We start from the raw sequence: 13,727 nt of genomic DNA, 5'->3' as shown, positions 1-13,727 counted from the left end.
CACTGGAATTGGAAGCAATCACAGCTCATGGAAAGTCAGAGGAAGAACCCTAGGAATCATTGAGAGTGGCGAGATTAGCGTCGCGGTTAGAACAACGCTGTTAAGGGGCCAGCGAGCCGGGTTCAAATTTGACACAGTCTGTGGGAAGTTGTTCGTTCTTCCCATGTCTGCGTGGTTTTCCATCAGTTGCTCTTGGTCCTTCCACCATTTAAAATGTACCGGGGGTTGTAGATCATTGGTGTAATTGAGTGGTTGTGGCTCATAGGCTGAAAGGGCCTGTTCCCGGGCTGCATGTGACAATCTAAAATCTCCGTCTAAAATGATAGTCCAGCCTATCATGAATTTTTTAAAGATTCAACTCAAATGACTGGTCTAGATAGACAACTCTGAAGCAGTCCTTTCGGCCCTTCTTTTCTGCTGGCCAAGCTGCTTGCAAACAGTCCATATCCCTCTCAACCTTTTCATTCCACGGACGCATTCAACTCACATTACATTGTCAATCTGTGGGCCTGTGGGAAGAAGTTATTTCCCTGCCTCGCAGCTTGATTTTGTTCCTCCATATCTCCTTCCTGATGGTAGTGGGTCAAAGATGCTGTCTGCTGGATATCTGCAGGTCTATTTATAGGCCCTATCCTTGGACAATCAGTGGCTCCTTGTCTCAAAGTCCCATCCATGTGGCCTCTCCCTCAGCAATCCCTCATTGGAACACAACTACCCCCTCCTTACCAACCTCAACCAGCCCTTAGTATCTTCATGACAGTTCCAGGCACCTGTTATGTCGACCCTTGATGACCTGCGCCAGCTCTAATTTGGACCCTGCCTCACCTAAACCATTGGAATAACCAGCACCTTCTACCCTCGAGAACCCGAGGGAATCCGCACCCTCAGCAGTGTCCTGCTGGTGCACCATCGAATGCCCTCCATCCCCCTTCCATGGGTTCCCTGCTGTTATCAGGCTCCTGTATGGACCCCACCCTGGCAAAACTACCCATATTTTCACTGATCCCTCTGTACCTCTACATTCCATCCAGGGATCAGTGTTGTGCTGTGGGACTGGTGGAGAACAAAGCACCAATATCAGGAGACAGGGAGCAGTGTAGAGAATCCCAACTCCAGGAGACAGGGACCAGCACAGAAACCCCCAGCTTTGGGAGAACGGCTGAGTTTTACACGTCTGGAAGTGGCTGGGCCTGGAAGAATACAATGCTATGTTCCAGGGTAAACTGGAACAAAGCGAGGCAATGCACTTTGGTAAATCAATCCGCTGTCCTCTTCACAGTCAGATCTGACTACCTGAAGGTGTCGGGAAACTGGCTTGGAGGGGCTGAGGCATGCTACAGGAATTGGTCAGAGACAATTGTAAATGTCCACCAGAAATTGGGTCTGTGGGAATGACACTCCCTCTCAGTAATGGGGAAGAACAAGGTCATCAGGTGCAAGGTGCTCTCGGTACTGCTGCATGAGATGCAGGTGTGGCCCATCCCACACACCTCTGCCCTGGCAGTTACCAGAGAAGTTTCCCTCTTCATGTGGGGGTCCAAAATGAATGGAGTGGGAAGGAGGTCCATGTACGTTGCCAGACTATGGTGTTATGAGCCCAAAGGACCCCAAAACCCAGCAGCAATAGACATTCACCAGGACAAGTAGTTATATAAAGATAAGTTATTTTTAATTATCTTTAAACATGAAAAGAAAATCAAACTTTAACTTATCTCTATTAACTAACCTTAATCCCCTTCTAAGTCTAAGCGCACGTGTATGATGTGTTTGTAAATTTAAGAAAAGTTATTTGGTTCACAGTTCAATCTCACTTCTCATTCTTCTAAATTCACTGGTTGTAGGCAATTCTGATACTGTGCACAGAATTGAACATGTATAAAGTTCATCAGGCTTTGCCACTCAGGAAAGTTCCGTTGGTTTTTCAGAGAGAGATTTGTTGTTCCAGAATTTCCACAACTGAGCTACAACCATTAGTCACCTCAATGTTTCGCTGATAAAACTTGGCCCATCAGGGTTCTCCAGATAATAACCTCCTCCTTTCAGGCTAGCACAGTTTTCCTTCCTGTTCCACTTATTTCGAGAGAAAGTTCTTGGACTACTGGGAACTTTTTTGGGGAAGCTGGGACCTATACCATAATGATGGGTGAAATCTTAATCCCAGAGGGACCAGTCTCCTGGTGGGGGCATTTGTTAGGGCTGTCAGGAGGGTTTTAAACTGGTATGGTTGGGGACAGAGTTTCAGGTCAGCCAGGACAGTAGGGTGAGGGTTAGTTGGATAAGGAAAGAGACAAGTTTAAATAATTTGAGGGAGGAAAAGCAGGAAGTAGTAAACAGATGTTGCAGTGAAAATTGTGAGAATGGAAGAGAGGAAGATATGCAGAAGGTAGGATGTAGGAGATCCCTGAGTTGTATTTATTTTAACGCGAGGAGCGTAGTAAGAAAGCTGGATGAGCTAAAGGTGTGGATTGACATGTGGCATTATGATGTGTGGCCATTAGCGAGACATGGTTGAAAGAAGGTTGTGACTGGCAGTTGAATGTTCCAGGATTTCACTGCTTTAGATGTGACAGAGTTGGTGGATTAAGAGGGGGAGGTGTGGCATTAAATGTCAGGGAGGATATTATAGCAATGCTGAGGCAAGATAGACTGGAGGGCTCGTCAAGAGAGTCAGTGTGGGTAGAGCTGAAAAATAAGAAGGGTGAGGTTACTATTATGGGGTATATTATAGGCCTCCAAATGGGGAAAGGGAACTAGGAGAGCAAATGTGCAAGGAAATAGGTGGGATATGCAGGTGAAATAGGTTGGTGTTGGTTGGGGTTTTCAATTTTCCAAACATCGATTGGGAAATGCAGTCAGTAAAAGGGCAGGATGGCTTAGTATTTATGCATTGTGTTCAGGATTGGTTTTTGCAGCAATATGTTGAGACGTCAATTAGAGTGGGAGCAGTGTTCGATCTGTTGTTTGGGAATGCAGTGGGGAAGGTGACAGAGGTGAGCGTTAGGGAGAACTTTGGATCCAGTGATCATTTTGACATACTCTTAAGAAATTGAAGAGGGAAATTAGAAAGACAAAAAGAAGGGATGAGGTGTCCATAGATAATAAGGCGAAGGTGAATCCTCAGGGTTTGTTCAGATATAGGAACAGTAAAAGGAGGGTTAAACATAGAATAGGTCGACTGGATGATGGGACCGGTGAACTATGTCAGGAACCGTATGAGATGGGAGAAATATTGAACATTTTTTTCTCGTCTGTATTCACGAGGGAAAAAGACATTGGGCTATACAAGATAAGAGAGGCAAAGGGGTTAGTTATGGAAAGGATAAGGATTAGTAAAGTGAGAGGTTTAGAGCTTCTTGGGTCAATTCAAGTGGATAAGTCTCCTGGTCCTGATGGGATTTTTCCCAGGACTTTAAGGGAGGTCAGGGAACAAATAGCGGGGGCACTGACAGCAATTTTTCAAAGATCACTGGAGGAGGGTGTGGTGCCGTGGGATTGGAGGGTTGCAAATATAGTTCTGTTGGTCAAAAAAGGCAGTAGGTGTAGGCCAAGTAATTATCGGCCAGTAAGTTTGACTTCCGAGTGGAGAAGTTTATGGATGGTATACTTCAAGATACTATGTACAAATATCTGGATAGGCAGGGATTGATTGGGGGCACCCAGCATGGGTTAGTGAAGGGAAAGTCATGTTTGACGAAACTTGTTGATTTTTTTGAAGAGTTGACAAGAAAAGAGATCTATTTGAATTTTAGTAAGGCTTTTGATAAGGTTCTGCATGTCAGGTTATTTAGGAAGGTTCAGTCACTAGGGATTAATAGATATTGAGATGGGTTCAGAGGTGGCTGGGAGATAGACAGCAGAGAGTCATGGTGGACAACTGTATGTCATGTTGGAAGCCTGTGACAAGTGGAGTGCCTCAGGGATCGATGCTTGGTCCCTTAAAATTAATGATTTAGAGTAGGGTGTGGTGAACTGGGTAAACAAATATGCAGATGATACAAAAATAGGGGGTTTGGTGGATAGTGAGGTAGATTTTCTTAGATTACAGGATTTGGTTTGTTTGGAAAAGATGGCAGATGGAATTTAATGTTGACAAGTGTGAGGTGCTGCATTCCAGAAAAAATAATATAAATAGAACATATGCAGTTGAGGTGAGGGGGTCGAGGGGAGGGGGTTGAGGAATGAAGAGGAACAGAGGATTCTTGGAGTTATGGTACAGAGTTCACTGAAGGTGGATTCCCATGTGTTATATATAGAGAATTTAGGTTAAAATGGCTTAAGTTAAAATGTGATGATTAATCATAAAAAGGGAAGCCAGAACGGACAGGGAGCTTACTAGCAGCCAAGGACAAAAGGTTCAGCTGGATATGTTTTTTTAAACATATCTTTCCATGGTCATAGTGAGAGACATGCAGGAGACAAAAGATTGATAAGAAGGGTGAGAAACAGAATTTAGTGTATGTAGAGTTCGCAGCGTACGTAACGAACGTGATAATTAAAAATGCAGTTATACTTAGAATGCTTTTGCAATACTAACCAATTAAAACAGTATTAATAAGTAGGGGAAGGGCAAACAACAAGGGTATAAAAATCAATGCACTGTATGTATCGGGGCTTAACTGGTGAGAAGCCAGTTGAGTCCAACTCTGCAGACTTGTAAATAAAGCTTGTCGTGTCATCAGTTTTAAAGAGACTCATGTGTGAGAAGTTTTATTTCTGACAAATGGGGACTCGTCCGGGATCTACACTCCAGCCGTGAGGGGAGGCGAGAAGAGGGACATCGGAGGTGGTGCACCCCGCTGAGTTCAGCGGCTCCTAGTCCCTTGCTCGTCGCTTCGGGCGGCTTGAGCGAGTGGTATCCGGACAAGGTGACACGACAAGACGGAGAGGAGAAGGGTGACGGTTCAATCCCCGAGAAGACACCGGTAAGTGACGACTTACGATTGTGGTGTGGGGATTGGGTAACAGGTTTAACGGGATACACCTGTTAGGATAAAAAAAACCTAACGTAATAGATAAGGTATAGAGCTTTTGTTGTGGCGTGAGGACCCTGTCGTGGGACTCTAGGATAGACCCCAGGGAAACCTCGGCGGTAACCGAAGGAGGGACAGCACCTCCGACGAAGTGCCGAGAAGAGAGGGGTCGACCGCAGGGAAACCTCAGCGGTAACCGAAGGAGGGACAGTACCTCTGACGAGGCATCTGAGAAGAAGGGAGTAGGGTCCAGAATGAGAGGGTCCTCAGCAACGATAAATGGATCTAGGTGGGAAAATGGGAGGATCAAAATCTAAGGGCTCGTCTGAAAATTCAGGACAATTCCTGGGAGTTCCCCTTGACATCCCTTTGGGGAGAATGTTTGAAAATTGGGATAGTAAAAGATATCGAGACAAAAACAAGAAAAAGATGGTCCAATATTGTCTCCTTTGGTCGAAACAACCTATTAAAGGTTCCTCGGTCTGGTGGCCGAAATTTGGATCTGATGAGGATTGGGTTAGACAAGCATTAAACATATATGTAAATTCGAGACCAAAGGTGAATCAAGAAGAGTCAGCGTATGCATTTTGTTGGGTTCCCTGGCCAGGATCCTTAACAAAATGTTTTAAATTGAGGGTTGCGGGAGAAAAGAAGTGGGAACCTCTGGACAACCTTCCCCCTCCTTATATTCCCCCGGTGCCTACTGCGCCCGAGGAAAGCTCATTACCGGAGGGGAAAGGTGATGAATCTGATTGCCCCGAAAGGGGCCGGGAAAAAAAGAATTAATTAAGGGAGTCGGACCCTAAACTTCCACCGGTAAACCGACCCTGGACAAGATCCCAGACTGGTCCAGGACCATCAAAGTTTTCAATAAGCCTAAATCCCCTGACGGAAGTTCCTATGGGAGGACCGGGAGGGGGAACGGGATATGTGAATGTTCCCCTAACTAGTACAGAGGTGCGGGGATTTAAGAAAGAAATGAAAAAGTTATTGGAAGATCCTATAGGACTGGCCGAACAGCTCGACCAATTCCTGGGACCAAACACATATACGTGGGAAGAGATGCAGGCAATAATGGGAACATTATTCTCACCCCAGGAGAGGCAGATGATTTGACGGGCTGCCCTCCTCATGTGGGAATATGAACAACCTGGGGACCCCAGACTCCATGAACAAAAATATCCCTTAAATGAACCCAGGTGGGACAAACGAACACCCGAGGGATTGGCAAGTATGAGACAATATAGAGAGTGGACAATTAAAGGGATACGGGAGGCTGTGCCAAAGGGTCACAATTTCACCAAGGCATTTGGGAACCACCAGGGGAAAGACGAGTCCCCTACTGATTTTTTGGAGAGGGTGAGAAAGAATGTCCAACAGTATGCGGGCGTGGACCCTAGTACACCAATGGGTGAACAGCTTATTCGAATTGAATTTGTTTCCAAATCATGGCAGGACATTAGAAAGAAACTAGAAAAGGAGGAGGACTGGAGCGAAAAACCCCTAAGTGACCTGTTAAAAAAGGCGCAAAAAGTATATGTGCAGAGAGAAGAAGAAGATCAAAAGAGGGCGACAAAGGTTATGGTACAGACTATCCGACAGATGAATGCTGAATCCAGAGGGGAAAGAAAACAAAACCTTCCTCTAAACAACCCAAGATATCCAAGAGAGGGAAGACCCCGGAGGTTCGTTAAGTGCTATTACTGCAATGAGGAAGGACACTTTAAGAGGGAATGCCCCCGATACAAGAGGGAATTGCGTGCCCTCGAACTTATGGAAGAAGATTAGGGGTGTCAGGGGTTCCAAATGTTAGGGACCAAATATAAGAGGGAACCCCTGGTAAAACTAAAAATTGGTCCCAAGGGAGAAGAGGTGGTTTTTATGGTGGACACAGGAGCGGAACAAAGTAGTGTAATAACTGTGCCAATCGGAACTGAGCCTGTAAAAAGTAATTTGACAATTTCTGGGATAGAAGGGGCTCCCAGAATGGTATCAATAATTCCCCAAGTAACAGTGAAACTGGAAGAAAGAGAAGGGGTACAAGACCTCTTGTTATTACCGTCGGCTGGATTTAACCTCCTAGGAAGGGACTTACAGGCTCTCCTAGGTTTGGGTGCTCTCCCTGTGGACGGAGAAGTGCGAGTCCACCTCTGCGCTTTAAAGGAAGAGGATGAACGGCAGATTGACGAGAGAGTCTGGTATAAGGAGGGAAATCGAGGAGGTCTGGACATCCCACCTTTACATGTCACATTAATACCAGGTCATCAGCCGGTAAGGAAACGTCAGTATCCTATTTCTTTGGAAGGGAGAAAAGGGCTACAGCCGGTAATTGAGACTTTAATACGAGACGGACTATTAGAAGAATGCATGTCACCTTATAACACCCCTATACTCCCAGTGAAAAAGTCAGATGGATCCTATCGCTTAGTTCAGGATCTAAGAAGTTTGAATGCTATTGTTCAGACCCGCCACCCAGTGGTGCCTAATCCCTATACTATTATGAGTCGGATTCCCCCAGACCATGAGTGGTTTAGTGTTATCGACTTGAAGGATGCCTTCTGGACGTGTCCATTAGAAGAGGAAAGTAGAGATATGTTTGCGTTTGAATGGGAAAATCCATGGACAGGTAGACGGAGACAGTTTCGGTGGACTGTATTGCCCCAAGGATTCACTGAATCTCCAAACCTGTTTGGACAAATGCTAGAACAAATCCTGGTGGACTATCCACAATCTGATGATTCCCAACTAATGCAGTATGTGGACGATTTACTATTATCAGGACCCAAGGAACAAGAAATGAGGGGAGATACAATTAGACTCTTGAATTATCTGGGGAAAAAGGGTCTACGGGTGTCCAGGAACAAGTTACAGTTTGTTGAGAGAACTGTGATATATCTGGGACACCAGATAAGTAAAGGACAGAAACGGATTACCCCTGAACGGATTGCGGGAATCACTAGAATGCCTTTACCCCGTAATAAGAAGGAAATAAGACAATTCCTGGGACTCTTAGGTTACTGTAGGTTATGGATAGAGGACTACTCAGCTTTGGTGAAGTTTATGTATGAAAAACTGACAAATGAAAATGAATATCCATTGAAATGGACCCAGGAGGAGGAGGGATGGTTCGAGGACTTGAAGCATCGCCTGACACGAGCCCCAGTACTCACTCTGCCCTCTTTAAAACAGCCCTTCCAGCTATTTGTCACTCATAACCAAGGAACAGCTGTGGGAGTTTTAACACAGGAAAAAGGCGGTCAGTGACACCCAGTGGCTTTCCTTTCCAAAATGATGGACCCAGTGTCTCGCGGATGGCCGACGTGTATCCACGGAGTAGCGGCTGCTGCTCTGTTGGTAGAGGAAGCACGTAAACTTACTTTTGGAGGAAAGATGACTGTGTACACCTCCCATTCTGTGAGTGTTTTATTAACACAAACTGCCCATCGATGGCTGACTGATTCTCGCATATTAAAGTATGAAACCATTTTAATGGTCGGAGAAGATCTACAGTTTGCAAAGATTAATAGCTGCAACCCAGCTCAGTTTTTATACGGCAGTGAAACAGAGAGAGAGGTGGAGCACGACTGTGTCGAGTTGACAGATCTTCAGACCAAGACCCGAGAAGACCTTTGCGATACTCCGCTGGGAGAAGGATATGAATTCTACATTGACGGCTCCGCCAGATGTGTTGACGGAATGAGAAGAAGTGGGTATGCTATAATAGAAGGAAATACTTGGAAAGTAGTAGAATCCACGAGACTACCCGGAAGCTGGTCAGCACAGTCCTGTGAACTATATGCCTTGCAGAGAGCCCTCAGAATACTGGCAGTGAAAACTGGAACGATTTACACTGATTCCAAATACGCATACGGGGTAGTGCATACCTTTGGTAAGATCTGGAAGGAGCGTGGTCTAATTACATCAAGAGGAAAGGAATTGGCACACGAACAGATGATTACTCTAACTTTAGAAGCCTTGACATTACCCCAGGAAATAGCAGTGGTCTACATACCAGGTCATCAGAGGGGAGATACCCCGACAGCAATTGGAAACAGACTGGCTGATGAAGAAGCCAAAAGGGCAGCCATGCAACGAGAAGTCCGTTTGCTGACCTTAATCCCAATAAGGCAAGGCATAAAGAAGGCTCCCATTTTCACTGCTAAGGAAGAAAAGGACATGGCTCAGCTGGGCGCAAGCCAACTGCCTGATGGAACATGGAAGACACCAGATGGAAGAATGGTTCTAAATAAAGAAATAACTCGCAATATTTTAAAACACCTGCATCATCAGAGCCACTGGGGCACCTAAGCCTTATGTGACACAGTGCTTCGAGAATATGTGTGTAAGGGAATCTACACCTTGGCCCAACAGGAGGTGCAGAACTGTCACCTATGCACAAAAATTAATAAGAAGGTAATGAGGACAGGGACCATGGGAGGTCAACCATTAGCCATACGCCCTTTTCAACGTATCCAGATCGACTTCACAGAGTTACCTCAAGTCCAAAGATGGAAGTATCTGTTGGTGATAATAGATCACTTTACCCGATGGGTGGAAGCCTTCCCAACAGTAAATGCTACAGCCTCTACAGTAGCTCACCTCCTCCTAGAGCAGATAATCCCCAGATATGGTATAATGGATTCTATAGACTCAGACAGGGGTCCACATTTTTCTTCAAAAATCCAGCAATTGATTTGTAATGCATTACAGGTCTCTTGGAAATTGCATACCCCTTGGCATCCACAAAGCTCAGGGAGTGTTGAATGTATGAATGGAACCCTAAAAATGCAATTGACAAAATTAATGGTGGAAACTAAAATGCTTTGGATAAAGTGTCTGCCCCTGGCTTTATTGAGAATTCGTACTGCCCCACGAAAAGATGTAGGATTGTCCCCTTATGAAATGATGTTTGGGCTTCCCTTCTGGAGTACAGTTGAGGGGTGTCCCACCTTGGGGGAAGGGGATATATTTGTTAGGAACTATTTACAGGCACTGTCACGCTCTCTTACAGATTTACGAAAGAGAGGACTATTGGCACAAACACCGCCTCTAGACTTTTCTTTACACAAAGTGGAACCAGGAGATTGGATTCTCATCAAGACCTGGAAAACTGAAAAACTCCAGCCCCAGTGGGAAGGTCCATACCAAGTTCTCGTAACTACAGAGGCTGCAGCACGAACAAGAGAGAAGGGGTGGACGCACGCATCCAGATTTAAGGGACCTGTAGAGGCGCCTCAGGACCCTGATACGAACTCAGATTGGACTTGTGTTCCTGGAGAAAAACCTCTTACCTTGCGATTTTGCAGAAAGACTTGATTCACAATGTTATTGTTATGTTCTTTGATTTTTCTTAGTTTGCCTATGTCTTTATCAGGTGTGAAATGTAAGAAATGCAGAGACACAGTGGTCCTGTTTCAGGACCACATTTGGGGAAGAAAGGAGGGTAATTTTATTTCCCATACCTCAGTTCCTGAGAAATGCTGGGCAGAAAATACCACCCAACATCCATATACCCCTTGTGTGGAAAAAGAAGGAAATAATATGGGTCATTATATACAGATTCCTAATACCACTCCTTTCCCTCTTAACGGTTGGAAGGGTGACTCAGGCCCACCATGCCCTGATGGACTCTGGTTTTGCATACACCAGCGTACTATTCCAATGAAAAGTTCCACTCCACACTCGAAAGTGCCTGCCCCTTTAAGACAGCCGGACTTAGTTCGAGTCCATCCAAATAACCATGAAAGTTTCGGTCATGCAGTTGGGGGAGATAACCTTTTTGTAGATCTGGCAACTAAAATTGCAGGAACTTTTAATGTAACCAATTGTTGGGTCTGCGGGGGTCCACGGATGTCAGAGCAATGGCCTTGGTGGGGGGAGTCCCTCAATTCATTGACCATGATTTCCCGAATATGGACAACTAACCGAACGAGATCAAGAGAAACTTGGTCTCTCTCTAACGTCCCCTCTGGTTTTTATTGTCTCTCACGAACCGGCAAATACCCAGTAGGAAAAAGTCCCTGCAAGGCTGTATGGATTCGCATTTCGCCTGGTATTTTCACTTGGTTTCCTAAACCCCTGACTTGGTTCTTATCCACTGTTTTTAAAACTAATTGCCTACCCCTGTCTAATAGCAATATTCAGCTTTGGAATTGTACCAGTTCCACCATCACAGGACCATACCCATCAAACCCCACTCTTAAAAGAGTTTGGGAACGGGGATATGGAGTATCCCCAAATGGATTATTCTGGGTATGTGGTAATAAAGCTTATACTCGTCTCCCCTTACAGTGGAGTGGAACTTGTTTCCTAGGAATAATCCGCCCAGAATTTTTCGTTCTACCCCACGATCACGGTCATAAATTAGGAGTGAAGATTTTTGATACATTACACCGTCAGCCCCACTCTAGCACGGTACATTTGGGACAATGGGGAGATGATTGGCCTCCAGAACGCATAATTCAATATTATGGTCCCGCTACATGGGCTCAAGATGGATCCTGGGGTTATCGTACTCCTATTTATATGTTAAATCGCATTATTCGCTTGCAAGCAGTCCTTGAAATTGTTACAAATCAAACAGCTATAGCCCTGCAATTACTTGCATCCCAGCAAGGTCAAATGCGCTCTGCTATATATCAGAACCGTCTAGCCCTAGACTATCTCCTAGCCACGGAAGGAGGTGTATGTGGAAAGCTTAATTTGACTAACTGCTGCTTACAGATTGATGATAATGGCCAAGCCATTCGAAAAATCGCTGATAATATTCGTACTTTGTCCCATGTACCGGTTCAAACCTGACATCCTTTTGCAAAATTAAATTAGATAGACAAATGGTTTGGAGGAACCTGGTGGCGTACCTTATTGTGGGTCATCGGAGGTATTTTATTCCTCCTACTTGTTTTGCCCTGTATTATTCCCTGTCTACGCAGCCTGGTGATTTCCATGGTCCAACAGGCTATGCAACCAGGGGAACTGGGAGACCCCGTTAGAATTTTACTTCAGCACGAAATTAATTTATCATGAGACGTTTCTCTTCCCCGAGTTAAAATCCCCATTCATATATATATATAATACACACATTTTAAAGAGAGAAAGGGGTGGATTGTTAGAGATAGAGAATTTAGGTTAAAATGGCTTAAGTTAAAATGTGATGATTAATCATAAAAAGGGAAGCCAGAACGGACAGGGAGCTTACTAGCAGCCAAGGACAAAAAGTTCAGCTGGATATGTTTTTTTAAACATATCTTTTCATGGTCATAGTGAGAGACATGCAGGAGACAAAAGATTGATAAGAAGGGTGTGAAACAGAATTTAGTGTATGTAGAGTTCGCAGCGTACGTAACGAACGTGATAATTAAAAATGCAGTTGTACTTAGAATGCTTTTGCAATACTAACCAATTAAAACAGTATTAATAAGAAGGGGAAGGGCAAACAACAAGGGTATAAAAATCAATGCACTGTATGTATCGGGCCTTAACTGGTGAGAAGCCAGTTGAGTCCAACTCTGCAGACTTGTAAATAAAGCTTGTCGTGTCATCAGTTTTAAAGAGACTAATGTGTGAGAAGTTTTATTTCTGACACATGGATCCCAATTTCAAATGCACCTTCAAAAGCGGAAAGAATTCCAAGGATATTACATTTTCATTGAAGACATTTCTTAAAGTCTAAGCAGCTGATCGGTTATTGGGAACTTGTGACACTTGGTGTTCGGCTCCTTTGCATTATCCTCTCTCGATCCGTGCTGCTGTGTCCTCTCACAATGTTGTAAGGTCATCTTCCTTTTTACCAACGACCAAGAGATCCACATTCAAACTTTCCTTCTATCGCCTGCTTAAAACACCCCAGAAACAAATCTTACGATCTTTGTGCAATTCTCATGCTTCAGGTAAGGAAACTGTACACGTGACTCCCGATGTAAGATGAGCAAGACCATTCAATGTGAAATTGGAGCGTGCGCGCTACTGTGATGGGTGGAAAGGCGGACACACGCCCAAAAAATCAAAGTCAAAGACTCGCAGCTCTGCTTCTATTCTCTCCCTGCTGCTGTCGACTGGAGTGATGTCACATCCATGCCGGCCTCCAATTGTTCGGTGTTCCCTTCTTTGTTGATTCCTGCCGTGCGCGTTGTCCCCTGGTATGAAAGTTGTTGGTCCCCGTGGACTCTGAACAGTTGCCACATTCGTCGGCCATCTTGTGTACTGGGTGGCATCCCAGTTAGCATGATGCCCCACCTCCCTAGAACCAGCGCTGTTCACTGCTTTCGGTCGCCTATATCTGGGTCGTGGGGGCTGAATTTGCTAATGTCCAGATGTGCTGGTTTGAGGTGGTCAATGGTGAAAATCTCTTCCTTCGCACCGATATCCAGCACACTCACCATAATGTGTGGAATGAATGATACACACCCGTGAAGTCGAAGTCGAAGACTGGTTCGTTGAACTGGCAGCTCTGCTTATATACTCTCCTGCTACTGATGACAGGTCTTTCGAGACGGCAAAGCCAGCCTCGGATTGGTGGGTGTTCTCGCCATTGCTCATTGCTTCCCACTGTGCGGGATGTCACCTGGGACGAAGATGATTGGTTCCCGCAGGATCTGTGTAGTCACCGCGTTCGTCATCCATCTTGTGTACTGGCTTTCGTCCTGGTGAGCAGGCCGCCTCAACCATATATTGTGGAAGAATATGGACCCCATATTTACAAAGGGTGGCTCTAACATTCCCTTTCTCCTTAAGGCCTCAGTTTTTGAAAAGGAACGT

At 45.0% G+C, this 13,727-nt stretch overlaps 1 protein-coding gene across 1 annotated transcript; it reads left to right on the top strand.

The window, feature by feature from the left end:
• Positions 1 to 4,299: 4,299 nt before the first annotated feature.
• LOC138745727 (endogenous retrovirus group 3 member 1 Env polyprotein-like) lies at positions 4,300 to 12,525 on the top strand. The gene is made up of 2 exons (XM_069902997.1): positions 4,300 to 4,922; positions 9,982 to 12,525. Exon 2 carries the CDS (start codon positions 10,293 to 10,295, stop codon positions 11,769 to 11,771), a length of 1,479 nt encoding a protein of 492 aa, XP_069759098.1. The 5' UTR covers positions 4,300 to 4,922; positions 9,982 to 10,292; the 3' UTR covers positions 11,772 to 12,525.
• Positions 12,526 to 13,727: the final 1,202 nt, after the last annotated feature.

Source organism: Narcine bancroftii, chromosome 11 (assembly GCF_036971445.1).
Source record: "Narcine bancroftii isolate sNarBan1 chromosome 11, sNarBan1.hap1, whole genome shotgun sequence".
In the NCBI taxonomy this organism is placed as follows: Eukaryota; Metazoa; Chordata; class Chondrichthyes; order Torpediniformes; family Narcinidae; genus Narcine; species Narcine bancroftii.
This window is presented reverse-complemented; position numbering and strand designations above follow the sequence as displayed.